General features: G+C 38.9%; 2 protein-coding genes across 4 annotated transcripts in view; one reads left to right on the top strand and one right to left on the bottom strand.

The window, feature by feature from the left end:
* Window positions 1-25,588, top strand: part of ITGA2 (integrin subunit alpha 2) — a 93,400-nt gene that overhangs the window by 59,125 nt on the left and 8,687 nt on the right. For both annotated transcript variants that reach the window (XM_072958703.1, XM_072958702.1), the window contains exons 13-27: window positions 1,270-1,413; window positions 3,221-3,424; window positions 4,130-4,266; window positions 5,495-5,634; window positions 8,746-8,897; window positions 11,069-11,179; window positions 11,760-11,842; window positions 14,147-14,288; window positions 15,390-15,482; window positions 16,068-16,144; window positions 16,231-16,314; window positions 19,579-19,681; window positions 21,111-21,221; window positions 22,205-22,309; window positions 24,115-24,228. In XM_072958703.1, the coding sequence (XP_072814804.1) occupies window positions 1,270-1,413; window positions 3,221-3,424; window positions 4,130-4,266; window positions 5,495-5,634; window positions 8,746-8,897; window positions 11,069-11,179; window positions 11,760-11,842; window positions 14,147-14,288; window positions 15,390-15,482; window positions 16,068-16,144; window positions 16,231-16,314; window positions 19,579-19,681; window positions 21,111-21,221; window positions 22,205-22,309; window positions 24,115-24,228 (1,800 nt within the window). The remainder of the gene's footprint in view (window positions 1-1,269; window positions 1,414-3,220; window positions 3,425-4,129; window positions 4,267-5,494; window positions 5,635-8,745; window positions 8,898-11,068; window positions 11,180-11,759; window positions 11,843-14,146; window positions 14,289-15,389; window positions 15,483-16,067; window positions 16,145-16,230; window positions 16,315-19,578; window positions 19,682-21,110; window positions 21,222-22,204; window positions 22,310-24,114; window positions 24,229-25,588) is intronic.
* The window catches only part of MOCS2 (molybdenum cofactor synthesis 2), a 36,482-nt gene continuing 24,864 nt past the window's right edge, over window positions 13,971-25,588 (bottom strand). Inside the window, exons 5-6 of one of the 2 annotated variants that reach the window (XR_012071501.1) lie at window positions 17,196-17,300; window positions 13,971-16,236 (exon numbers count right to left, since the gene is read on the bottom strand). Coding sequence is in view for 1 of the 2 variants with exons in the window: in XM_072958706.1 (XP_072814807.1) it covers window positions 17,286-17,300 (15 nt within the window). In the remaining variant the exon portion in view is untranslated. Of the gene's footprint in view, window positions 17,301-25,588 lie in introns of both variants that reach the window. The other variant, XM_072958706.1, reaches the window with a different exon arrangement.

Here is a 25,588-nt window from a genome sequence, read left to right as displayed (position 1 = left end):
AGCCCCGACCAGGAGCCGAGGATCTGGAGGAGCAGTAATGAGAAGTAGGGAGCAGGATGGCATCATGCAGACTGAGCCCCCACACCCGGGCCAGCCACGGTGTCCTGAGGCTCTGATGTTTCTAAACGTAAAGCGACTCTGTTCTCTGCCACTTTCTTCTGACGGGTGACAGTTTGCTATCAGAGCCTGTGACAACTCCCAGTCATGGCCCACTAGAGCAAAGATCAGCGGATGGGGTCCTGTTTCCTTGCTGAGTAATTTTGACCCGTGGGCTTGGCACATATTTGAAATGAGCATCATTGAACTCTACCAACCAACAAAAATGTTTCTTCCTTAAATCAGAGAAACCGACTACCCACAGATTCCCCTTCTCTGGGATCAAGTCTGATCCACTGTCTCTGTGGCTTTTCCAGGAGTAAGAAGGCCTCAGTCTCTGACTTCCTTGACCACAAACCAGCTGTGGTCACATACTTTTCCTTTCTCTTAATATTTTAAAGAGTGGTGCTTTTGAGAAAAACAATGAAAGCGTAATGGAAGGAATCATTTCTTACTCATGTGCGAATCCTCGGGAGGGATTCACACAGGCGTGCCCTGACCCTTGGTGGAGTGGAATGGTGAACGTTCAATTTTATTTTACCTCCATCTAGTCCTCCCAGCCCAGTCCGTCCGGGAACTACTCTCCTGTCCCAGGTCATGCCGTAGACACTGACATCACTTGTGCTGCCCCCCTTCTCTCCACCTAGAAAATTCCTTGCCGTCTTTCAAGATGTAATTCAAATAATACTTAATCTTTCTAGTCTTCCTGACTCCTGTGCACTCTGATCATACAGCATTTGGCACTTGCCTCTATCTGTATTTTACTGAGGAAACACAATTATTTGTTCCACTTCCTTCTTCCCCTGCTGCCTTTGTCTATAACATCTCACAAACCTTCTAAGCATTTCTCTCCTAAACGTGATCTTTAACGCTTACTTAAAATACTGTTTTCTTGATTGCCCCCTAGACATTGCAGCAGGATCTCTGGAAATGGATCTCAGGAATCTGTATTTTAAAGATGCTTTTTTAGTGATTCTTTGCCCCCTAAGGTCTAAGAGCCAAGTGTCACATTGCAATACAACCAGAGAGAAAGGACTATGTTATCTATCTTTATGTTCCTACCCTCTTACCAGCAGCAAATGCTCAATTTTTGTCTGTTGAATGAGTAAATGAAAGTTCAGTGTCATATTAGGAGCATAGGAATCCTAAGGTTGATATGCTTTATTACTCCAGATTGGCTCCTATTTTGGTAGTGTGCTGTGTTCAGTCGATGTGGATAAAGACACCATTACAGATGTGCTCTTGGTAGGTGCGCCAATGTTCATGAATGACCTAAAGAAAGAGGAGGGAAGAGTCTACCTGTATACCATCACAGAGGTAAAAAAAAAAAAAAAAAAAAATTATTAAACTGACTTAGTTTGATTTTTCTCTACTATTGATAAATAAAAGTTAATCTGCATTTTTGCAGAATAAAGAAAACATATTATCATTGGATGATAATTTTCATATATTGTATGGTTTATATTTCATCATTTTGAAGATGTCACCAATAAGTTATAGTTTTAAAAATCACATTGAAAAGCATAACCAAGAGCTTAATGGATAGTGCACGGCAGTTTTCCGTGAGAGGTCCTTGAATATGTGTTCTCTTTACAAATAAAGTCGTTATAAATGCACGTCACTTTTTGAAATACATACACACGCACACACACAAACATCTGTGTATTTCCCAAGCATCTCATTCAGTTACTCTTCTTTGCTATAAAGAGATAAAAGGGCAAAACTATCTTGTTAACATTTTACAGTGTTAAGGACAGATTACCAGGCACTCTGAAAATCTCCATATAATCCTGAATGCTTTCTACATTAGTTTGTCAGGAAATTCCATTGCTTAGTGTAACATGTAGGTATACATCCAACTCTTGGAAATCCCTGTTCTTATACATAAAACATAGCATACTCTAACATGAAAAAGCAGTTTTTCCAACTTGTAGACTGAACTCTAAATCCACACACATAAGGGTAGTGAATGCAGTGAAACCTGAAAACCAAAATTAAAGGCACAGGTTGACAGAGAAAATGAGATGACTGAAAAGGATGGAAAAAGAGAAGCTGATATTCATATGGTAAATATTATTTTTAGCTACTATGATGTTTTATCTACCTTATTTATTTAAATTAATGTAAAAATTAGCTCTCGAACAGAAGCAATTAAAACAATTTTAAAGCTTATAAAGAATGTGTAATTGAGTAATAAGAGAAGTACATATCTACTAGTTTGAAAATTTAAGAAATCTCCAGTTTCTTGTCAGAAACTGATTTATCATTAATTGTTGAAGGTGAGATCTTCCAATATTTCACCTGACTCAGTAACAGATTGATTTCAGTAAGACTGTTATAGAGAAGGAAACCACACTGACCAAGTTTCATGGTTGAGGAGCATTGCTTTCTTGTGAAGTCATGAAATATTTCCATTCTTGATTTCAAAATCTGAAAGAAAAAAAAACTGTATCTTTCACAAGAAAAGGTCTTTTCCTTGGCAGATTTATTTAGTGTTTTTTATAATAGGATATTAATAATCTCATTTTTCACTTCCTATACTGTTATAAATACTACCATTCAATGGTTTTTAAGTAAAGGACTAAATTAAGATACTGTATTTTATTTTATCTCCACCTTAATTTCATATAAGAGATTAGATTTTTACCAGAAACTTTTTAAATTAAAAAATTTGGAAACAGGTGAAGACCCTAATATTGAGGAAAGCAAGACAAAGAAATAGATACTTTTATGTAGGTTGTGCAGCCACAGTGAAGAGAATTGCCTCTTTCTACCTTGGTTTATGAGCAGATAGCCTGTGACTTTATTTGCAAAAAAAATTTTTTTATGTAATTCTCACCATAGAGAATTTTGAATTCTAGGTTTAAAATCCTATCTATTTTTAACAGTTTGCAGACTGGTCTGAACATCATTTGCCATGAATTTGAATTATGAAAGTTGCATGGTTTGCTTTAACCGTCCCTTTCTTGAGGGGAGGGGAGGTAATTAGGTTTACTTATTTATTTGTTTGTTTAAAGGAGGTACTGGGAATTGAACCCAGGACCTTGTGGATGCTAAGCAAGCACCCTACCACTTGAGCTATATCCTCCCCCCTTTTAACCGTCCCTTCTACCCCCTTTGCAAGGGCGTTTTGAATTCGCACCTATTTCTAGACGGCCCCGAGGGTGTTGAAAATGCTCGGTTTGGTTCAGCGATTGCGGCTCTTTCTGACATCAACATGGATGGCTTTAATGACGTGATCGTTGGCTCACCTCTGGAAAATCAGAACGCCGGAGCAGTGTACATCTACAATGGTCGTAAGGGCACCATTCGCACGAGGTATTCCCAGGTAATCCGTAGGTTCATGGTGATGTCTTTACGTGGCAGTATCGTCATGTTGGAGGTGGAGAGTATTGGGCAGACCTCCCAGGCCACCCCTCTTATCTTATAACATCACTCACTCATTTCAACAGCTATTGAATGAGCCCCTACTGGGTGTCAAGACTCTGGGGATGCTGTCAAGAACAGGACAGAATTGTGCTCTTCATGGATCTTACCTTCTCATGAAAGAGACTAAGGGAAAATAATATAAATAAGATAAAGTATTATAGGTAGCAGTAAATGATAAGGAATTTTAAAAAATACTGAAATAGGGAATAATTTTTCAGGGCTAGGAGTTGTCAGGTATTTGAGAGGGTGCCCAAGACGGCCTCATTGAGAAGGCAGCTTTTGAGTAAAGACTGGAAGGAAGTCAGCATGGAGAGGAATCTGGACCCAAACTTGCCCCCGCTCCCCACCAGTCCACTGATCTTCCACTGCCTGGTGCTGCTTTATTGTTTTATGGGAGATTCATGCTGTTTCTTGGATGAAAATGTGGCTGCAAGAATGATAGTCAGATCCGGTCAGATATGACTGGAAAAAAGTCAATGGAATTCTGTCGAGAATAAAACCATGTGGGAAATGGCTGTCTACAGGGCGGAGAGGTTGGTGCCTTTTTTAATTTTCTCTTTCAGTCATTGTGCACTACAATTTCATCTCACACTTGCTCTTTTAGAAAATCTTGGGATCTGATGGAGCCTTTAGGAGCCATCTCCAGTACTTCGGGAGATCCCTGGATGGCTATGGAGATTTAAATGGGGATTCCATCACCGATGTGTCCATTGGTGCCTTTGGGCAGGTCGTTCAGCTCTGGTGAGTCAGGGAGAGCCAGACACGAGCTAAAGAAAAACTGCCCTGCTAAGTAGAACACACTGCTGTGCTGGGCTTGTTGAAATGTCACATGTTATATAAGACTCTAGGACATTTACGTGTCATAGTTTGCATAGAGGAAGGAATATGTTTTTCCTGATGGGAGGGAAAAATATCTGCTTAACATTAGAATCAAGTTTCTCTTCTTCATATGGTGAGCAGAAAAAGTGCATTGAAAAGACAAAGCCCTTGAAATGGTTTTCAGGATATTTCTGTATATTATCTTCTGAACAGCTTTACCTCAGCTCTCAGAAAAGAATCCGCATGAGAATGCTCTAAAAATATTGAACACTCAGACCACACAAGTAAAGAGCAACTTTTCATGTGGTCAAAAGGTATCTTTTCAAATTAGTAGTCGTAAACAAGAGCCATTATTTAGGGTTAGCTGACCTCTCATTGACCTCAAAAGGGGTTTAAGAGCAGGGGGAATAATAAAGGATTCAATGTGTGTCAAGGACAAAAATAAATGTATTGGGCTGGTGAGGGAATAGAATCAGAAAGAAACTGAGAGTTCAAGCGAGAGTCCCCAGGAAAATACAGTTCAGTTATCCATTCATGTCTGTTGAAAAATGTGCTTTAGATACCCAGATATATCAAGAACAGAAAAAGTTACTTACTAATGCTGTGTTGTTTCTGAGTTTAACAAAGCTATTTACAACATCCCCTTGTTCTTTCAAAGGATGAAATGCATTGGTTTTTAGTGCATCATTTTAATGAAAACTTCATATGGAAAAAAAAAACTCAAGGATAATATTTAAGAAAATATATTTACTGAATAAAATCGGTTAAAATCAGCTGGGAGTAGCATTAGAAAAATAGAAGGTGTGATTACATAATTATATGGCTGATTTCTAAACAATTCTGTAAGAAATCACACCTTTCAGTGAACATCACCCTGTAGCCATCTTGGCAGGCTTCATGCTTGGTAGGCTACAGCCTTCTATGTTACAACATTCCCTTTTATGATAGTCCATGGTGGCCAAATTTTTTTCTTTGAAGGTGGATGTGATTCTTCTAAAAAGTCAAGACATGGAGTCAAATCAATTTATTGAGGGGATCAGTCATGTTAGGTTAATGCCATTTTGTGGTCACATTCCTATAAGGTTCTAAGACTGCTTTTTCTGGATAACTTCCTAAGAATAATTTTTAAAAAAACATTTATGTTTTTCAGGTCACAGAGTATTGCTGATGTATCTGTAGATGCTTCATTCACACCTGAAAAAATCACTTTGCTCAACAAAAATGCTGAGATAAACCTCAAACTCTGCTTCAGTGCAAAGTTTAGACCCACTAAACAAAACAGCCAAGTGGGTGAGTAGACCTGAAATAGTCTGTACAAGATATAGGTTTGCTTATAAAGTTTTAGTCCTGAATATAACCTACACTTTGGATTTGGAGACCAAAAGAAATAAAGATCTTGCAGACATTTGAATTGCCACATATCTGAAGTGCCTGAGAATGGTTAATTAGGCATGGAAGGTTTGTTTAGCTCTTCCTTCATCATCTTTAGAAGGTAACATTCTGCTGCAGAAAGTTATAATTTCAATGATATAATCATGGACTCTCCCAATCTGTCCTTCAAATTTCTGTTATCCACAGCTTCCTAACTTAAAACCTCGGGCACATGCAAATGACACTGAACTATAGCTCATCTTCAGTGACTACACTGTATGTTGGCTGTGCCATGATCTAGACAGAGTGTGTTCGGTACAAGTATCAAATGTTCTTATTCTTGAAAACTTAATAAGCATGAAATGAGAGGAGATATAAGACTAGATGTATTTAAAAATGTTTTTATTGAAATATAGTCAGTTTACAATGTTGTGTCAATTTCTGGTGTACAGCATAATAGTTCAGTCATAACAATATATAATGTGACCAGTGTTTTAAATTTTCTAAATAACCTAGGGAAGTGAGTAAAAGTCTGGAATACGTCCTATCAGCAGGAGGGGGTAAGGAAGACTGTAAGCAGATGTCAGTAGGAACTGTCATCCTCTCTCTGGACGGGTCTAGTCATCTTTCAGGACCTGGTTAAGGTCCTGCATCTTCTCTGAGGTCTTATCTAACCACCCACCTCACCTCCATCTCACCTGCCCCAACTGTCTCAGTACCCTCAATATGTAGCAATTGAATTAGCACTTGATCTAACACTACCTTCTTTCATTTACTACTGTTTCATGGGCCCAAACCTCCCTCCATCAGATTTTGACTCTAAATTTTAGAAACCTGTATTCCTATAGCTGTTTCATTAGGTGGAGAACAAATAACCTGCCTCTATGTTTTTACCCTCTCAGTTAGTTTATTTGTCATGATTCATACAAAGAAATAAAAAGGTTAAGGACACAAAGTTAGATTCGCATCTCAGCATGCTTACCATGTTTCCTACTTTTCATTCATCTGACATTTTTCCTTCCAGGTGTTCAAACATTGACTCAACTCTTTGCAGCACATGTCACAGACCTCCTGGTAGCACAGCCATCTGTAGTCATAATAGTTGGGTCAAAAACCATTACTATAATAACATGAAGTGGCTACATGGAACAGACAGCTTGGTGATCCTCAGTAACAATACTGTATTCTACATTTGAACACTGTTAAGAGTAGATTGTGAACATTCTTGCCACCAAAAAAAAAAAATCACTTTGTGAAGTGATGGGTGTGTTAACTCGCCTTATTGCAGTGATTACTTTGCAGTATAGAAAATCACTATGCTGTGTACCTTAAGCATACACAGTGTTACATGTCAGTGGTATCTCAATAAAGCCAGAGGAAAAAACATTAAACATGAAAAATCTCTGAGTTGGCTATCCAGTCACCTCCCCTAGCCCTGAAGCATGAATGTGTCTCATGTATCTTCCTTTCAATTTTTGACTGTACTTCACTTCTGTTGCCTCCCACTCGAAGGCCTTCTGTTGTCAGAGGATGTCATTCCCTTCCGCTCGCTGTCTAAGGTCTCTTGCTGTTGGGCATCATCTTTCCCTTTGGATCCTTTGTCTTGATGCCTTGGCTCCACTCAAGCATGATTGTTCACCATTTAGAGATGCCTGGCAGTGATGGTATGCAAGACATGGCCCCTATCTTCCCTTTTATGAAAAGTGGCTTTATAAAGTACGTGGTCTCCATTGTTTATTGCATCAGGTGCGCACTACAGTTTAAAGTTAATAACATAAACAATGATTATATTGCCTATGTGACCGTGTCATTTTTTTCAAGGTGCTTGAAAAACATGGAAGAGTATTACCATGTGTACTTTGTCCTAGGTGTAATCACTTCCCTGCCGTGACTTACCCTGTGCATTATTTCTCCACTTATTTTGTTATTGATTCTCTAATATTTTCTTTGTTAACCTCAGTAAGTCACTAGAGCAAGAAAAATTATCTATCATTTCTAATAGATATTTTAAAGGTAAGAATGTTTTTGGAAGTAGGATCAACCTTTAAAATATGGAAAGTAATAAAAGAAGACAGAGTAATCCCAAACAAGGCAGTCGATACTCGTAACAGTATCATATCTTCTTTCTCAATGTGGACACGTAGCCAGCAGACTTTACTGAAGGTTCTGACAGTTTATACATTGGCCACTGACATCAGTTTTTATCACATTTGTTTCTCATTTCCATTTCCCTAGGTTAGTATCATTATCTCTGTTTTATAAAGGGGGAAATAGAGGTTCAAAAAAGTTAAGCAAATTGCCTAAAGCTCTTAAATGGTGGAATTCGGATTCAAACCAAGTCTGTCTGATTCAAAACTTGTTACTGCAAAGTTACATGCCTTTCCCCAGGTAAGCATCTGGAATCTGCCAGGCACCAAACATGTTCCCTTAGAGTCTCTAAATGAATCCTCAAATGACAGTTAATCCTCAAAACTGCAGAGAAACAGCAGGAACATGGAGTCTGATTTCAAAACTACCCAAATTGTATTCCTGACTGTGCCCTAGCTGTGCGAACTGAGGGGACTTTTTTTACCTCTGTTATTCCATTCATTATCTGAAAAATAGGATAATAATATCCGCATTCCAGGTTTACTGTAAAACTTGTATAAGATAACATATAAGAAGGTGTTCAATTGTAGGCACTCAGTGCCTTTCCACATCACCATGTTATGGACAATGAAACTGATATTTGAGGAAGTAATCAGACCAGCTTCATTCAGTAGATTTCCCGGCAACAAGTCTACTTTTCTTTCCACTGCATCAAGCTACGTTTCTTTGAATCACATTTCTTTGTATGCTGTCACATACATCACACCAGAGCTAGAATTACAAATGTCACAGGCTCTCCATGGTTCCCACTCCATCCCTGGGAAGACTTTTTCTTGTCTTCTTGAAGGCAGAGACTTCCCCCAACAAGACACAATAAAACAGGAATGCTTTTTCCTGAAAAGTTTGTCATAACATTTCTTTGTATTTTTTTTTTCATTATAGCCATTGTATATAACATCACACTTGATGCAGACCAGTATTCATCCAGAGTCACCTCCAGGGGGTTATTTAAAGAAAATAATGAAAGGTATTTGCAGAAGACCATGGTCGTAAATCAAGCACAGACTTGCTCTGAGTACATCATCCACATACAGGTAGGCCTGAGTCGTTCCTTTTCATCCCTTTTCTTCTTAAAGACTAATGAAGGCTGAAACCCTAAAATGGAAGCTTATGAGTTAGAAAACGCTTGTCCTTCTAATTAATGCTTTTCTTGTCTATGAACGGGAAGTGTATTTCCTTTATGCTAATACGTATGAGTACATTCTATTATTATGTAGATTAGTTGCATTAAATTTTATTTGGGATTGCCAGTAAAAAGGCTAAAAATAAGATTCCTAAAGCAATCAAACACAGCACTTTTTAAGATGTTTAACAGGAAGAACTTTTAGTTGACAGTAAATTTTACTCTGACATTTTCCCATCAGGAGAAACTTTATTCGTTTTTAAGCTACTGAAAAAGACAATTCTAGTTGTCATTTCCATTACTGGATTTAAATTGATGTAGGTGAAGAATGGTAGATTATGAGGTAAACATTATTTGCTCTAATCTTATGCCGTTAATTACTACAGTTCACGAGGATTTTCAAAATCTCTCGAGTAGGAAAAATGCTTTTCAGGACAAAACTTCTAAAAGAAAATTTATTTTCTAAATTATATGAATATTTCCCCCTAGAAACCATGTAATGGTATCTGAAAGTGTAATTCACTCAGAAAACCATTTTTAAAGAGCTGTTAAAGAACTTTCCTAGAATGTGGTTCTCAGAGTTTAAGATGCATAGGAATTGCCAAGGAAACTTTTATAAAATAGATATTCTAAGTCCCCACCACCAGAAAGGTTTGGGTTTGAAGGTTCAAGGAATGTGCAGGACCCCAATACTTCTGATGTAGATGGATGTACAGAAATCACATCTCAAGAAATGCTTAGCGCAAGAGTTGGAAAAACAAAGTTAATAGTGAGATGAAAAATCAGTTGAGTTATTTAATTTATTGTTCAAGCTGAAGGTTTCTTGTTTGAAGGCCTGGACTTTTTTTGCTGTTAATGTGCCAATTATATAAATTCTTTAAAGGAATAAAAGCCAGATTCCATTCTCTCCTAACCTTGTGCTAAGTGGTTGATCAAATTAAACATGCAATCCATTGTAGGGGAATGCATGCAGCCAGGCGCTCTGTGTGTCTGTCCATCCGTCCATCCGTTTGTCCGTCCTGCTCTTTCTCATGTGTACTTGCAAAGTTTTCACAAGGTGTGTGCTATTATGGTCAGCTAAGACGTAGTGTTCCAGTTAACACACCATGTTTGATACCAATACCAAAGTCCATCCTATGTTCCAACCCTGCAGCCAGCCAAGGACACATTTCTTGTAGTCAGGAAGCCATCCTGGTGATCAGAAAGATACCACTTCTAGGAAAAGGCAAATTCCACTTTTAGGGTTTACCATTTGTACAGATATCATTCTTTCTTGAAGAAGAATGCTAGATGACATTTGCAACCCTGATTTGGCATTTGTATAAGTTTCAATAGACAGGAAATCTCAAAAACGAGAAGTGGGCCACGACTCCTGGAACACTGCAAGTCCTCCACCCTCTCTACTAAAGACAGAGGCGATGTTGTACTTGAGCTGGATGGCGTTGGTTTTAATGACTGCTGAGTGATCTGTGCACCATCTTCTATGTGCAAAGTGCAGTGCACCTTCTGACAGTCAGCTAGGCCAGAGGCTGAAGAGCTTGGTTTCAGGGGTGTTTTGTAGTGTAGAGTTAGGTTCTGACTAAGGAAGAGAGTCCCCTTTCCATTCCTGACAGCCAACCCTGGGCACTTCCTATTCTAAGTCATAATATTCTCTTGCAGAGATTTGGTCAGGACATCTAAGGACTCCTTAGGTCTTGGCAATAGGAATTAGAGTAACATAGCCAACAACCCAAGAGCTGGGTACTGACATAGGGATCTTTTGAGCATTTAAAACTGGACATCTCATCTAAATATTTATTAGATAGTCGTGTATCAAGAATGAGATTACTGATGAGCTTAACTAAGAGTTGCTGCTTCCGATTTTTACCGAACTCAAGTTTTTAAATCTCTCAGCAGCAGAAGGGCTAAGAGTAGAATTAGGACAGAAGAGAAGAAGCAAGAGTCTTAAAAACTCAAAACAGGGCTATTCTGCATAATTGAGAATGGACTGTTTTCTTTAATTGTGAACATGTGTGTGCTCATTTTTCTTGTTTTGAAACTGCTGTGCCCTCATAACCTGACTCTGTGCCTGTGTGTATTTAGAAGCCCTCTGATGTTGTCAGCTCTTTGCATCTGTGTGTGAACATCAGTCTGGAAAACCCTGGCACCAGCCCTGCCCTCGAAGCCTACTCTGAGACAGCCAAAGCCTTCAGTGTAAGTGTGGTTTGCCCTTCCTGGAATTCAGACTGGCTAACAGTTTCACAGTCACTGCAGTCGCGTTTGAAAGATACTCAGGACATAGCCTTTACACTGTTAATTTTCGAAGTGAAATACAGTTACTTGTATGTCAAGTTCACCAGCATGTAAGTTCCATGAAGGCAGAGATTCCTGCCTTCCTTGTTCTCTACTCTATTCCCAGCACCTTGAGCAGTGCTTGGCCCACCACAGGTGCTCAGTAAATATTTTTTGAAGAAATAAGCAACAATGAAGCAAACATCTTGTGCTCACCACCCCCTTAAAAACAATAAAATGGTACCAATACCTATGAAATTCTCTATCGCTCCCCACCCCATCATACCCACTTTTATCTTGTGCCACCAGGCAAATCATCATCTTGAATTTTGCATTTATTGGTGCTTTTCTTTCTGATGTTGCTAAACATGTATTCCTAAAACACTGCTTATTTTTACATGGTTTTGAACTTGATGTAAATGGAATAATACTGCATATGTTCTTCCATAATTTGCTTTTTTAACTCAAGAGCACGCTTTGGGATTGTTTTTCCTTTTTGTAGATTCCTTTCTATAAAGACTGTGGAGATGATGGAGTTTGTATCTCTGATCTAGTTCTAGATGTTCAACAGCTGCCAGCTGCTCAGTAAGTTTTACTTTAACGTTCAGTGTAAAAGACATGTTAGGTTACTTTATTCAAATAAATGTTTATGGAGATTTTTTTTTCCTACAAAAGAAACATCCATAACTACTAAAGACCTTTAAAATCTAAATTTCAAAATATCTAGGAATGAACTTAACCAAGGAGGTGAAAGACCTACACTCTGAAAACTATAAAACATTGATGAAAGAATTTGAAAGTGATCCAAAGGAATGGAAAGATATCCCATACTCTTGGATTGGAAGAATTAATATTGTTAAAATGGCCATACTACCCAAAACAATTTACAGATTTAATGCAATTCCTATCAAAATACCCATGCCATTTTTCACAGAATTAAAACAAATAACCATAAAATTTATTTGAATGAAAAAAAGACCCCAAATTGTCAAGGCAATCTTAAGAAAAAAAGAACAAAGCTAGATGTATCATGCTCCCTGGCTTCAGACTATACTACAAAGCTACAGTAATCAAAACAGCATGGTACTGGCACAAAAAGAGACATATAGATCAATGCAACAGAATAGAGAGCCCAGAAATAAACCCACACACTTATGGTCAATTAATCTACAACAAAGGAGGCAAGAATACACGATGGAGAAAAGACAATCTCTTCATAAGTGATACTGGGAAAGCTGGACAGCTACATGTAAGAGAGTAAATTTAGAACATTTCCTCATTACTATACATAAAAATAAACACAAAATAGATTAAAGAGCTAAATGTAAGACCTGAAACCATAAAATTCCTAGAAGAGAACTTAGGCAGATTATGACACAAATCACAGCAGTATTTTTTTTTCTTTTTTCTTTTTGGCTCTGATCTCCTAAAGCAAAATTAATAAAAGCAAAAATAAACAAATGGGACCTAATCAAATTTGAAAGCTCTTGCCTAGCAAAGAAAACCATTGACAAAACAAAGAGACAACCCACTAAAAACCCACTGAATAGGAGAAAATAATTGTAAATGATTTGACCAATAAGGGGTTAATATCCAAAATATATAAACAGTTCATACAACTCAACATCAAAAAAAAAAAAAAGCCCAGTTTAAAAAATGTGCAGAAAATCTCAACAGATATTTTTCCAAAGAAGACATAGAGAAGGCCAACAGGCAAATAAAAAGTTGGTCAACACTGCTAATCATCTGGAAAATGCAAATCAAAACCACAATGAGATCTCACCTCACATCTGTCAGAATGGCTATCATCAAAAAGAACACAAATAACAAATGGTGGCCAGGAATGTGGAGAAAAGGGTACCTTGCATACTGTGGTGAGAATGTAAATTGGTGCAGCCACTGTGGAAAAGAGTATGGAGGTTTCTCAAAAAAACTAAAAATAGAACTACCATTTGCTCTAGCAATTCTACTGCTGGATACATGTCCAAAGAAAACAAAAACACGAATTCGAAAAGACACACGCACCCCAAAGTTCATAGCAGCATTATTTACAGTAGCCAACATATAGAAGCAATCTAAGTGTCCATCAACAGATGAATGGATAAATATGACACATATTTATACATACATATGTACACACACACACACACGTATATATACAATGGAATATTACTTAGCCATAAAAAAGACGAAATGCTGCCATTTGCAACAACATAGATGGACCTAAAGGGTATTACACTTAGTGAAAAAAGAGAAAGACAAATACTCTATGTTACCATTTATATCTATGGAATCTAAAAAATAAATAAATGTATATAACAAAACAGAAATAGACTCACAGATTAAAAAGAATAAACTAGTTGTTGCCAGTGGGGAGAGGGAAGGAGGAAGGGGTGTGATAGAGGTAGGGGATAAAGAGATACAGACTATTATGTATAAAATAGATAAGCAACAAATATACATTGTACAGCATAGAAAAATATAGCCATTATTTTGTAATAACTTTTAATGGAGTATAATCTATAAAAAGACTGAATCACTATGTTGAACACCTAAAACCAATATACTATTATAAATCAACCATACTTCAATAAAAAAATAAAGAATATAAATTTCAATTTCTCTCATATGTATAGGTGTAAAACACTAAAAAATAGAAAACCACTTGTATTTGGATGGCGCCTTTTTCTGCAATGTAATTAAAAGCAACAAAGAAGAAACTAATAGCATTTATTCATTTATTGTCAATATTATTTTACTATGAAGAAAATTTATTAAGCAATTTTCTCAGTAAATCTAAAGAGTTTATTTTTAAAATGAGTGAAGTATTTGAATACTGGCCCTTTTTTTCACCTGTAATGACTTTTTTCTTTTTCTCCTTTTTAACAGACAGCAGCCCTTCATTGTCAGCAACCAAAACAAAAGGTTAACATTTTCAGTAAAACTGAAAAACCAAAAGGAAAGTGCATACAACACTAGAGTTGTTGTTGATTTTTCTGAAAACCTGTTTTTTGCTTCCTGGTCCATGCCGGTAGGTGATGGCATCCTGTGTTAATTGCTGCTCTGTTTTGTACTTGTCAATTACTCTCTTCTTTATACTCAAAGCTCTGTGTCCTCTGTGTTGTCTAAAGAAGCACCTTAACCCTCAGCATAAGCAATCCTAACTGTGTGGCTCCCAACTAGTTAAACCACTTGAGAACATAGCCTGGCTGTGTATCTAGACTAGTTCTACTTCACAGCGTGGGTCAGTTTTTCCTTTGGCAGCAGTAGCCAGACTCTACCGTAAACTCTCCTCAAGCCATCTGTGTGATGAGGCTGCCGTGGTGCTGCACAGATGCCATGAGCTGCACTTGCTCTGAGAAATTAGAGCCCCACAGCTCAGCCCGAGCTTTGTAACCACAGGTCTTGCTGCTGCCAAGATGATGCATTCCAGCAGGGTCAGTTAATCATGTTGACTTGATTGCTATACCAGGAACACACTTGACCATGAATGCCCCCTGGTCCCTCCTCTGTCACCAAGCAATGAAAAGGGGAGAAGGGAAAAGCTGAGATTTTCCAAACACACTACTTGATGAAAGGATTAAAAAATGGTTTCATCCAGTTTAAAGTCAATATGAACTTAATAGATTTATGTTCTAAACTTATTCTGTAAATTTCTTCTGCCAGATGACAACTTCTTATTTCAAAGAGATAAAGCCTGAGGAAAACTAAAAAAGATTCTTTATTTAAAATATAAAGACCAAGATATGGTTTTGTTCTCTTCTCCTGAAACTACAAAATTTCAAATATATTGAAAGGTGTATATCAAAGACAGCATTTCTAAATAGCAGATTAAAGTTATTTTGTGCTCCTGAAATATAAGAACTATGACTGACTTCTGGGGGAAAAAATTCCAGTATTTGACCTCTCCTTTGACTTGCTGGGTATCCTGCTTAGCTATAAACATAGTATATTAGCTATCTGGACAATATATACGAAATTTTTCAACTCTTGGGAGATAATTACTTGGATATGAACCAACCTTACTGTTAAAATGTCCATGTGGTTTAGCAGCCCCTTTGGCACATATGTGCACACACTCACATGCACGCACTAAATACTAATTGATCATTGTTTCCTTGGTCTCATTCAGGTTGATGGGACAGAAGTGACATGCCAGATTGCTTCGTCTCAGAAGTCTGTTACCTGCGACGTAGGTTACCCTGCTTTAAAGAGGGAGCAACAGGTACAGTTTGCATTTCATTCTCACACCCATGCTGGCCCCTTCTTGGCTCTGGTGTTGATTCACCAACATAGCATCTTCTCTATTAGGCATCATCATTTGACAGGCACCACAAAATAACTGGTTGCATATTTAGAGGAAGTTTTTCAATAGCTGCATGTTTTCTTTAAGTTATTAATAAATGTGAGATTTCCCCTCAAGCAGTTCATTCCAAAAGCACATATGGAAAGTTCTTTTTCTCAACACACTTGCCAACTCTGGTCAAAGTGCTTTACACAGAGTCATGGATATCATTTGTTAAACCCTGGGTAAGCAAATTTCACATTAGCACAAAGCCTTCAAACTCGGACAAGTGTGAGTGCTGGTGGTGTGCTGTTTGTATACGGTAGTTAAACTTAGTTCAATTCTGAAAGTGAGGCAAGGTGGACAGATACACGGATGTTCTAAAAATTTGAAAGCTTAACTATATAAAAATCAGAATCAAATGAAATCAGAGAGTGAGTTTACTTTTATGGGACACTTTTTTTTTTCATGTTGGCCCCTGAGTACAAAGCATCATAGATTGATGGATTTTAATTTTGTATATAGGTGACTTTTACTATTAACTTCGACTTCAATCTTCAGAACCTTCAGAATCAGGCATCTGTCAGTTTCAATGCCTCAAGGTAAAACATAATGAAGTCATGATTTGATAATGGGTGGCTTTTATAACATTTCTCTTTAAGTAATTTCCTAATGTTCCTTTCAACAGTGAAAGCTGGGAAGAAAACCAGGCAGATAATTCAGTCAATTTCCAACTTTCTCTGTTGTATGATGCAGAAATTCACATAACAAGGTAGGTGAAACAGTGGGCAGCCTGTGACCATGGCCATCACTCTGGCTTGTAACACATTTGGCTCGTGACTAAAGTTGTCTGTATGCTCATTCTTAACTGGGGAATTTGAATTAAAATGTTTCCCCCTAGGGTCAACTAAACAGAAGTTCAGGGACAGACTGGTCCCTAGGGGAATCTTCAGTGACCCTCTAGGTTTACTGACAACACCAGACAGGCAAAGGAATAACCATCTGCCATATGCCACAGGGAAGTCCTTGCAGGTCCTCAGGTGGGCCATCAAAGCAGAGTGCATAGGGCCCTGAGGAGATGCCACCACTTCATTCCCACGCCTGTGTCCTGCTGTCCACCTGAGATCTGAAGTGGTAGCTCCATTCCTGGATATTAAAGCCATAAGCACAATGCTTTGGCATACAGTAGGTCCACCACAAATATTGAATCTCGTCACAGGAAATTAGTTTCTGGGTGGAAAATTCCTGACATAACAGATTAAAAGTTTCTTGCAACCAGGAGGAAATGAGGCGATTTTCAAAAGAGGTCACCCAGAAAGAAATGAGCTCTTCCCTTTTCTTGGCTGCCTAGAGCAAGTAAATCTGAGAGCCCTGGCCAAAATGGTAATAGTCGATACCAGTTATTTTTTGAATTGTTCAGAGACAGGTGTCTTGAGAGGTGAGTAATATAAACACTCAAGGTGCTAATATCATCACCTTCATTCTCATTTAGCAGTGAAGTGGGTTCATGGGCACAGACACTGGGGCACAGATATGCAGGTCCACAAACCGCAGGTGACACCCACCTCCAAGCCTGGGAACCAGAGTTCTCTACCTGCTGACACACTAAGGCAGCTTCCCAGCACAGATCAAGGACCCCTGGAAAACACGCACCAGTGTATTCCCAAGAGGCCAGGCTGCGAATCCAGTGACCGCAGGTTTCTCTAACATCACTCCAGCCCCTAAAAGCGTGGAATATGTGGGTCATCCAGGAGCTCCCTGAACAAAAACAAAAAGGAAAATACGTCATTATGTCTAGAGCTCGAGACACATGAGCAAAGATGAAAAGAATGCTTCTGTATCGAGTGAGTTGCAAAGAGCAAAAGCAGAAACAAGGTCCAGCCCAAGTCATCCATCCCTGAAAAAGTATTCAGTAACTGCAGACTTCAAAGGGCCCTCAGCTGCTAAAATAAGTAACTGGAGACAGACACAGCCAAAGAGATTGCTAGCACCACTCTTACCTGAACTTTTTTCTTCCTACTGTAACTCTTCCTTCTCATCCTAAATGCTTTTAGTTTATAGAGCCTTGTTATGATTCCACTCTCCCACCATGGCCAATTTTTTCAGATATTTTAACATGAAATAAATATAATATTGAAGTGAGACTTCACTTTTACTAACAGCTTAGCTATGTACTTTTGTGATGGTAAATTAGGTTCTCAGACATTCTGATGTTCTTGAAAGTATATTATATAGTTTAAAAAATTAATATGGAGAAGTATAAAGAAAAAAGCTGAAGTGGCTTCTAAACCTACCACCCAGATCATTTCTCTTGATGTTTTGTTAAAAAGAAAAGCCTTAAATGTACGTGGATAGAAAATCTAAACATTATGAAGGATACACAATGAAAAGTGACATCATCCCTTCCCACCTCCTCTGGTCTTATACAGTCATATTAGAGGTGATTAATTTGATTCTTTTCAGAATACTTTTCAGCCATAGAGTTAATTTATATACTAAGATATATGCATGCCTCAAAAACATACATTTTATTTACTTTTTTTTGGAAAAAAAAAAGTCCTACCCAATCATTGAGTGTATCCCTTAGCAACCACTCTGATACTGTATAAACATGCAATTGGGTAAATATGGGTGGAAATAAGTGACAGTAGGATTATTTCTGTAACAGGACCTTCCTGAGTATAGCTAACTGCTATTATAAATACACTGATCAACACTTGAGTAACTTAAGGAACACTTAAGGAACAAATGGAAAAAAGGTTGGATCTCTTTAAAATGCAAAAGCAAAGCATATTAATCAGTTTAAAAGTTGGCCATACTTAGGGGCTCCCACAGAGGACTTCTGGAAGGCAAAGGGAATAATTCATGCACATACAGCCAGACTTTCTGTTTTAAGCCCTACTCAGTTTTCCCATTTTCCATGTAAGGCTGACAAATCATTATTTCCTCTTATAGACAAAACTTTGAGAAATACTCCATCTATATTTAAGTCCCTATGACATATTTTCCTTTTGAGAATTTGGAAAAATTAAGGCATTAAAAAATAAAGGCAAGATTTTCAGTAAAGAAATCAAAAAGACTCTTATCTCAGAAACTGTCCAGTCCACTTTTTAAGAAAACAGAGTAAGCCTCCTATAATTAGGATAAATTGTCTGGTGGGAATAAATATTGCTTCTCAGTCTCCCACCCCTGCTGTCTGCCCCACAACTCTCAATGTAGCTACTCTGGTTGGAATCCAGCCTCGGATTGAAAGAAATGAGTGAAGAAAAGGAAAGGTATCCAGTTACATCCAAGCTGAGTGGTCCTGTGGGGGTTCCCATGGCCTGGTCATCACTCCACTTGCAAACACTAGTTGGCAGTCCCAAAAAAAGAAGTCCAATTAGGTCAATGCCTCTAGGTCTAGTCTAATAAAACTTCTGGGTCAGCAGTCTTCAAGTTGGTCTCCATACTAGTGGTGGAAACAGACTGACCAGCCCCAATTCAGACCAAAGTGTCAGAGTTTGGAACCAGGGAGGAATAGGGAGGAGGAATAATAAACAAAAGGTATACCCTGATTCACAGGCATCCAGTGATGAATACTGCAGGAGCTAATACCCGATACCCTGTCACTGTATTTCAGCCATCATACCAAATGGAAAGTCCTCTGGTTTTCAAACCAGTCAATAAGGACCAGGTGTCTACTATATTAACATACCGGTCAATATAATAGCAATCTTGAGAGGAGTTTCACTATAAGTTCTCAAGTAATACATTTGTACTTATGTAAGAAACTTTGTAACTGAGACACATATAACAGAGTCTCAGCAGAAGATCATGAAGGGAAAAGTTTTGAAAAGAACTTGTTTTAGCCTTAGAAATGTAACCTGGACCATAAGTCCATAACACGCATTTGTTTTCATCTAATGTTTTATACCTAAATGCAAAACCTTTTACTTGTAACAAAAGATAGAAGATACTTAAATAAAAGAAATATTAGGCTCCAAGAACAATGGCATAACTAAAATATTTATCTGACTTTACAAACATTATCCAACAGATCTACCAATGTAAATTTTTATGAAGTCTCTTCAGATGGAAATGTTCCTTCTATCGTGCACAATTTTGAAGATATCGGTCCAAAATTCATCTTCTCCATTAAGGTTGGTAAGCCTGTCATAAGGATGTGAAATTAGAAGAAACGGGGAAGGAAAATGAGGCCAGGAGGAGGAGAAGAAAGTAAATAAAAGTTGAAATATACCAGTGGTCCTCAAACTTCGGCACGCATTAGAATCACTTGGGGTCTTTGTTAAAATACAGGTCACTGGGCTCCAGCTCCAGTGTTTCTGATTCAAAAGGTCTAGGGTGGACCTAACTTTGCATTTCTAACGAGTTCCCAGGTGATGCTAATGCTTCTGGTCCAGGTGCCATACTTTGAGAACCACAAAGATAGACCATTGATAAGTAAACAGCTGGGCTTTATGCATAGTTATGTGTCCTGGGTAATGGATATCTGATACATTTTGAAAGCAAATGCTGAATATTAATATAATGGTACTACTATGGGCAAAAGTCTTCGGGATATAATTAGTATGCCAGTTTATCCTTGGAAACCACTTCTATTTGAAAAGCTCACCATTGTATACAAATACGTGTTCTGTACATGCTAAGTAGTATATAAAATATTTTTAAATCTATTTCTATTGACTGTTCATTAGCAATTATTAAAGATTGTTTTGCTATATAAAGAGAAATGAATTTATGAGAGAATGACTATTTTATATTACATAAACTTTGGAAAATAAAAAGGAAAGAATTCATCCACTACTCTAAGTCATTACCATTTTAGTTTTGAACATGTCCTACTAGTCTGTCACCAGCTTGCAACTCTGCAAGGAGTCTTGGTTTGTAATCCAGATACTGAAATTTATTAAATGTGCATAGTATTTGACAATTACTTCTTTAGTGAAACATTTAGTCAATTAGTAGTAACAATATAATAATATTCTTAGAACGTGTAATAAGTATCAGTCTTTGTATCAAATGCTTTATCTATGTTACTTCATTTAATTCCCAGATCAGTAATGAGATTGGTAGGATTATTATTCCTATGAGTGTTCTTAACAATATGTAACAACCAGTAGGGCATGAGCACTGGCAACTAGAACAGACTTCCCACCAGTGAGCACAGAGGCTGTACCTGTGCATACCTACTGAGTTGCTGATAATCTGTATTTTACAAATGAGAAAGCTGAAGCATAGAGAGGTCAAGTTCTTTGCCCAAGCCACACTGCTAGTCAGGTGCACAGTGGGACTTCATGCCGTAACACTCCAAATCCATGGATGGTAGGTGTTTTAAAACCATCTCCTAAGTCACAAATTATTTACCAGTTAAAATTGTAGATGCTGAAATTCTTCCAAGCGGTGAAACACAGGGACCCAAAGAGAGACCATAAAGTAATGACCCACTTTCATATGGACTGAGTCTTAGCACTTAATAGTTACCCTTCATCAACACCAAGGTTACAGAGCACTTTCTTTGCAATATGTGTATGAGGTAGCAACAATCAGGAGAATGTTTTTTCTACGCAGGTAACAACAGGAAGTGTTCCAGTAAGCATGGCATCTGTAGTCATCCGCATCCCTCAATACACCAAAGACAAGAACCCACTGATGTACCTGACCGGCGTGCACACAGACCAGGTAAGGGCAGCCAAACTACCTACAAAACTGTGCACCTTTGATAAGAAATGAACCCATGAGGTTGGGGGGACCATGTCTGCCATCTCGTAGATATCAAACTAAAGAGAGAACCCCTATGCATCCTGGGTGCAAATTAACTAGCAGTTAATTTCATATTAGAAGCAGGATATCATTATAAGAAAACAAATGTCTGAGTCTAGGAGTTTACAGATAGCAGAAATCATTATTCAAACCCCATTTTGACCAAGTGAAGATCTGACTTTGTCAATGCCCTGTTTATAGAGAAGTTAGTTGACTGGGAAGTGAGAGGTTGAACCCACATGGGAGAGTAGCTGGTCTACACAGCTGCAATCAGTACCTGTCTTCAACCTGCCAGCCTGGACTTCCACTCCATAGCCCTCGACCCTGGCTGTGCATTTAACGACTGGGGGTCACTTTTTAAATAAGAGTGACACCCAGGCCCAACCCAGGCAGTGACATCAGTCTCCAGGGCTAAGGCTGCAGCACCGGTGTTTTCTTTAAAAGCCCCCCGCCACCACCACCCCCGCCCCCGCCAGGCAGTTCTAACATGCTGTAGCCAAAGCCCCTGACGGTGGCTCAGCCCTACTCTGGCACTTAGCTAATGCTACAGCGGTGTTGTTTCCGTGGCGTTCAGAGGTGACTACAGGAAAGCAAACTCCTCAACTTCTCCACAGAAAAGAACCCTGAGCTAAATCACCCACAGCCCATTGTTACTGCACACTGACCTCCTCACACATGGGCCGTAAGGACCTGCACCACCCCATCAGGTCATGTCAGGAGGATCTGAATACTTCAGCGCTTCCATTAGTGGCGACCAGGAGTGTGGCCAGGTCAGCACTGGGAGAGGTTCCCAGCAGCCCGTCCCTTGCCCCCGTGTGTGACAACAGGACTTCCTAACAGGTTGGAAGGAATATCATAAACCATTTTACTGCCTAAGACTGATTTGACATCCTTCTCTGTAGGCCGGTGACATCAGCTGCAATGCCGAAATAAATCCACTGAAAATAGGACAGACATCTTCTCCTGTATCTTTCAAGAGTGAAAATTTCCGGCACATAAAAGACTTGGTGAGGACAGGTTAATGCGGTGAAAATTTCCTTTGGTGATTCACTGTGTGTTTAACCTGGAAATTGAGGCACTGTTTTTCCCCTTGCCACCTCATGTTGTAGAACTTTCTAATTTTGCCTTTGATGGCCTGTGTGAATCATGATACAGAAAATACACGATCAAATCGAGGTTTAACACCATTACTATAAAGCGCATGTTCCAGATTTCATGAAATCAGGACTCTGTGTAAAACTGTTTTTGTGTCGTGCACTTTGGAAACATTGCCAAGAGCTGAGCAGGAGCTGGGCATGTGTGGGAGGTGAAGCTCCCCCTCACCTTCCACATAAACACTGATTTTTTTTTTTTTATTGAGCTGCTAAATCTGACTCCCTGACCCCCATTCTCTATTTTCGGTATTTTATCACCTCCTGCTTCAGAGCTATGCCGCTTTCTTTGGGAACAAGATTTGTCTAGTGTCCGGCATGGTGTTCGGCACATATTAAGTATTCAAATAAGTAAAATCTAGTCAAAAGTAAAACCTAAACAAACCACAAGTCTCCCCAATGAACAACATTGTAAGTCTTCTGTTTTCCTCTCATTGCAATTGTTTGATTTCGTGAAGGACCGGAACATAGAAAACTAGGAGAATGACAGTTTCTTTTTAAAATAATTATGGTGTAATTACAGCATAAATGTGGTTTAAACCTAAACAGAAGTATGTAAAAATGCCCAGGAGAAACACGTCTCTGGGTATGCCAAAATATTCTACATTTTCCTTATTTTTGTGAAAATGTTTTGATTTTGTAAATACAGCAACTTCTGTGAACAATATAAAACAAACGTAACACAAAAAGCTACAAAGAAACTGAAGTTCTCCAGAAAGCTAACAGCAGACCACTCTTAACATTTAATGAACATTCTTTTCCATACCTCTGATCATTAATCTACATACATGTATATGTATACAGTTATATAAAAGGCCCATGCTACCTTTTTTTTATTGGCCAATATGTCAGGGTTTTTTAATAGACTATTTTTTTAGAACAGTGTTTGGTTCACAGCAAAACTGAGATGAAAGTACAGAAATTTCTCAAATACCCCTTGCCCTGCCCCCCTTCTCCTATCCACAGCCTCCTACACTATCCAAATCTTCTGACATCAGAGTGGTACATTTGTTTCAACTGATGAACCTACACTGATACATCATAATTACCCGAAGTCCACAGTTTACATTAGGTTTACTCCTGATGTTGGTCACTTTCTGGGTTTGGACAAATGCGTAGTGCCGTGTGTCCACAGTTATGTGCACAGAACTGCTCCGCTGCCCAGATTCTCTGCTGTGCTCCACCTGGCCCTCTCTTCTTCCCCACTAACCCTTGGCAATCACTGGTTCTTTTACTGTTGACTTTAAAATTTAACAAATGCATCTTTATCATTAGGTGATTGACTAAATTATGCATGTATAGTCAATAATTAACTAGTACATTGTTGATAAACACAAATTCTTTTTTTTTTTTAACTCTCAGAAACAGTAGTGCAATAAACAGGCTTGGTGTCCTCTTCTCCGTATGTTTATGATTCTCTTCTGAGGCCTCCACTCAGGTGGGAAGTGACTGGGGCAGAGGACTTGCACGTTTTACATTTTGAGGCAAAGTGCAAAAATCTCTAGAAGAAGGGTTATAACTACTAATGGTTCATGAGACTGCCGATTTCCCTAGATCCTTCCCAGTCCTGGGTTTTATCTGTTTTGTAAAATTTTAGCATTTATTTTTCAAAGCCCATGCTAACTCCCCCTTTTCTTTTCCCGCTGACTCCAACCTGGAAGACCTGCAGGACCGCTTCATGTAGTAATGTCACCTGCTGGCTCAAAGACCTCCAGGTGAAGGGCGAGTACTTCCTCAATGTGTCCACCAGGGTCTGGAACGGGACCTTCGCAGCAGTAAGTACCAGCGTTACTTGTTTGGTTTATCAACAGCAAGGAAACATAAGGCTGCGTTGTCAATAAGGTCACCCCCCTTGACAAGATTCGTATTCTGGCTAGCGTCAGCCGTGCCCAAGTGACCCTGAGCACTCTTGCCTTGGAAAGTGATACGCTTCCTCCCTTGCCAAAGAAGCGTGCCCAACCTGACTGCGCCTCGGAATCACCTGGGATGCTTGTGAAGAGCCTGCTTCTTAGACTCCATCAGCCTCCTACAGCAGAATCTCGGGGACCTGGTCAGGACCCCCTCCCCTGCTTGGGGCGCAGTGGGCCACCTTCTTTGTCTTCCTTCTCAGGCTCTTGCCAGTTCTGGCTTCCTGGTCTCCTCCCCTCGCTCCCATCAAAGTGTGCACGTCCCTGCCTCATTCCTTGCACTCCCAGCTGATAGTCTGATCCCACACCACCTGGCAGATGACTCTATCCTAAGGACCCCTCTTCCTATTTGAGAGTCAGGTCACCAGTCTGCTCTCTTGTTTTCACCCTTTCTTGGGTGAAAGCCCCAGAGTACTTACAAATTTTCAGTCATTTTTCATCTCATGAGAAGTTTGAAAAATGTCAAAACACAGATAAACAAGTTTCTACTGTGTGGTACGGGGAACTACATTCAGTATCTCGCAGTAACCTATCATGAAAAAGTATGAAAAAGAATAAACGTGTGTGTGTATATATATATATATGCCCGAAACATTATGCTGTACACCAGAAATTGACGCAACATTGTAAAATGACTATACTTCAATTAAAAAAAAAAATCTTCAAAAAGAAAGTGCCAAAACTGTCAGTGTGTTTTTCCAGTTGGCAGGTGTGATTTTGCAGTAGTGATATCTGCTTTCAGCAGAGATTTTCAGTAGCCAGAATTTCAGTCTGGCGTGGAAAATGTAGGATAGACGAGGCTCCTTAAATCTGACTACATAAGAGGCTAGCTATTCATTTTACTACCCCTGGCTCTCACTGAGGCAGCAAAATAGAAATTAGTCTGAAACCTCTAGGGGGCCTTATGGCTCTCAGTGAATTTTTTTTTTTAACTAATAAGTAAGTTCTCAAGGTGTTTACCACCAGACTCTACTCCCTATTTTCAACCACTTCATAATCTCGCCAACAAACCCCATTCCCTGACAGGGAGTTCTGTGGAAGATCAGGGAACTCACCTCCCTCCAAACTTGTCCCAGGAACCAAAACAGAAGCAATATTCTTGGATACAGACATAATAGGAGGAATTGTAGAGGCAGGGGAAAAACAGAGAAGGGGAGGAGTGAGGAGCTTGGCTTTCTCCTTGCTTGCTTTTGTTTTCTTGTTAGTTGCATTTGCTTTCAAGCCTTCA

This window comes from Vicugna pacos, chromosome 3, assembly GCF_048564905.1.
Source record: "Vicugna pacos chromosome 3, VicPac4, whole genome shotgun sequence".
Taxonomy (NCBI): domain Eukaryota; kingdom Metazoa; phylum Chordata; class Mammalia; order Artiodactyla; family Camelidae; genus Vicugna; species Vicugna pacos.
This window is presented reverse-complemented; position numbering and strand designations above follow the sequence as displayed.